At 62.6% G+C, this 1,574-nt stretch overlaps 1 protein-coding gene across 1 annotated transcript in view; it reads right to left on the bottom strand.

Moving 5' to 3' along the window:
- The window catches only part of SMO (smoothened, frizzled class receptor), a gene marked incomplete at both ends in the record, with an annotated part of 2,770 nt that overhangs the window by 801 nt on the left and 395 nt on the right, over positions 1 to 1,574 (bottom strand). Inside the window, 6 exons of the mRNA XM_009574847.1 lie at positions 49 to 234; positions 453 to 561; positions 766 to 858; positions 943 to 1,066; positions 1,172 to 1,370; positions 1,543 to 1,574. The exon at positions 1,543 to 1,574 is cut by the window's right edge and continues 22 nt beyond it. Of these exons, the coding sequence (XP_009573142.1) occupies positions 49 to 234; positions 453 to 561; positions 766 to 858; positions 943 to 1,066; positions 1,172 to 1,370; positions 1,543 to 1,574 (743 nt within the window). The remainder of the gene's footprint in view (positions 1 to 48; positions 235 to 452; positions 562 to 765; positions 859 to 942; positions 1,067 to 1,171; positions 1,371 to 1,542) is intronic.

Raw genomic sequence — 1,574 nt, forward strand, 5'->3', positions numbered from 1 at the left:
GGGCAGGAAGGGCCACACGGAACCGGGGTGACATCCTCGGGGTCCCACCTGCACCAGGTACGCTTCCAGATGAGCAGGGTGGCCTTGGTCCAGACCCAGGTGCTCATGGAGACGCCGGTGCCGAACATGGCGAAGAGGTTGATCTTCTCCACCAACAGGCTCGGCCGGTTCTTGATCTCGCAGTCCGGGATGGGCTTGTTGGTCTGCGTGGCGATGGTCACGTTGGCCTCGCACCTGCGGGGACAGACACAGGATGGTGGCCGTAAGGAGGGGGACACCCAACGATGCCCCATGATGGGGCTGAGCCCCCCCCGCAGCTCTGCAGAGTGGAGACATGGTGGCAACGCTGGCGGGGGACATGGGGCTCTCCACTCTGCAACGTCCCCCCCTAAACGCGAGGTGCTGCGATGCCACCGGTGTCCCACTCGCCCACCCATCCCTGTCCCACTCACAGGACGTATTCCCGAAAGCTGCGCTCCCACTCCGCCTGGTTGAAGAAGTCATAGAAGTGGCAGCCAAAAGAGATGAAAAGGAAGACGAAAGCCACGAAAACAAAGATGCCTGGAAGAGAAGTGGGACATCCCTGGTTTAGCCGGACCCCAGTGACACAGGACAAAGATGCCACACTGGGGCCTTACTACAACTTTGTCCCCCACTGCATTCACCCCCGGGAAGGTGGGATGGGGCTGTCCAGGTTCAGGGGACAAAATGTCCCCGTTCCCACTCAAATTCCCATGGAAATGGTGCCGACAGAGCCCCGCTTACCCAGCCGCAGCATGGTCTCGTTGATCTTGCTGGCCGCCTTCTCGCTCAGCAGCCCGGGGTGGTTGCTCTTGATGGAGAAAAGCGTCATGACCCCTGCGGTGGAGGGACGAGGTGGTCAGGGTCGGGGGGGACACCCACGGTGCCCCCGTCCCCGCACCGGGGTGAGCTCGCACCTACCCCGGATGAGGAAATAGCCCCCCACAATAAGGACGAGCCCGATGGGCGCCAGGACGAAGCCGGCCCGGTAGCGATAGTTCTTGTACCCCACGAAGCAGATGCCGCTGACGGAGTCACCATCCACCTGGCAGAGATGGGGACAGGGGGGGTCAGTTGGCTGTGGCCACCCCTCCCTGCACGTGTCACCCTGGCAGGGAACCGCCAGGACACGGGATCGTGGTCCCGTTACCTGCGCCACGGCCAGGATGGCCACGGTGAGGACGAAGGGGATTGACCAGGTGATGAGGTGGAAGTAGGAGGTCTTGCCCAGCAGTGGCTGGAAGGGGGGTGCCCAGGCGTAGGTCAGCATGACGAACCAGATGACGCCCGACATCAGCGAGTAGTAGACGATGACAAAGATGATGACGCAGGAGAGCGTCTCGTTGGAGCTACGGGGGGAGGCGAGACAGAAGTGTCACCAACCTCCACGGAGGGGACGCTCCTACCCCAAGAGTGAAGCATCCTCCATGTTCCCAAGAGGCCAGGAAACCCCAGGAGCCCTCCTTGGTCCCGGGGACACTTCTTGGCACGTGGTGGGATGGGGACGAAGGTGACACGTACGTGGGTTCCCCCAGCCGCATGGTGCCGTCGGC

Source organism: Fulmarus glacialis, unplaced genomic scaffold (assembly GCF_000690835.1).
Source record: "Fulmarus glacialis isolate BGI_N327 unplaced genomic scaffold, ASM69083v1 scaffold28673, whole genome shotgun sequence".
Taxonomy (NCBI): Eukaryota; Metazoa; Chordata; class Aves; order Procellariiformes; family Procellariidae; genus Fulmarus; species Fulmarus glacialis.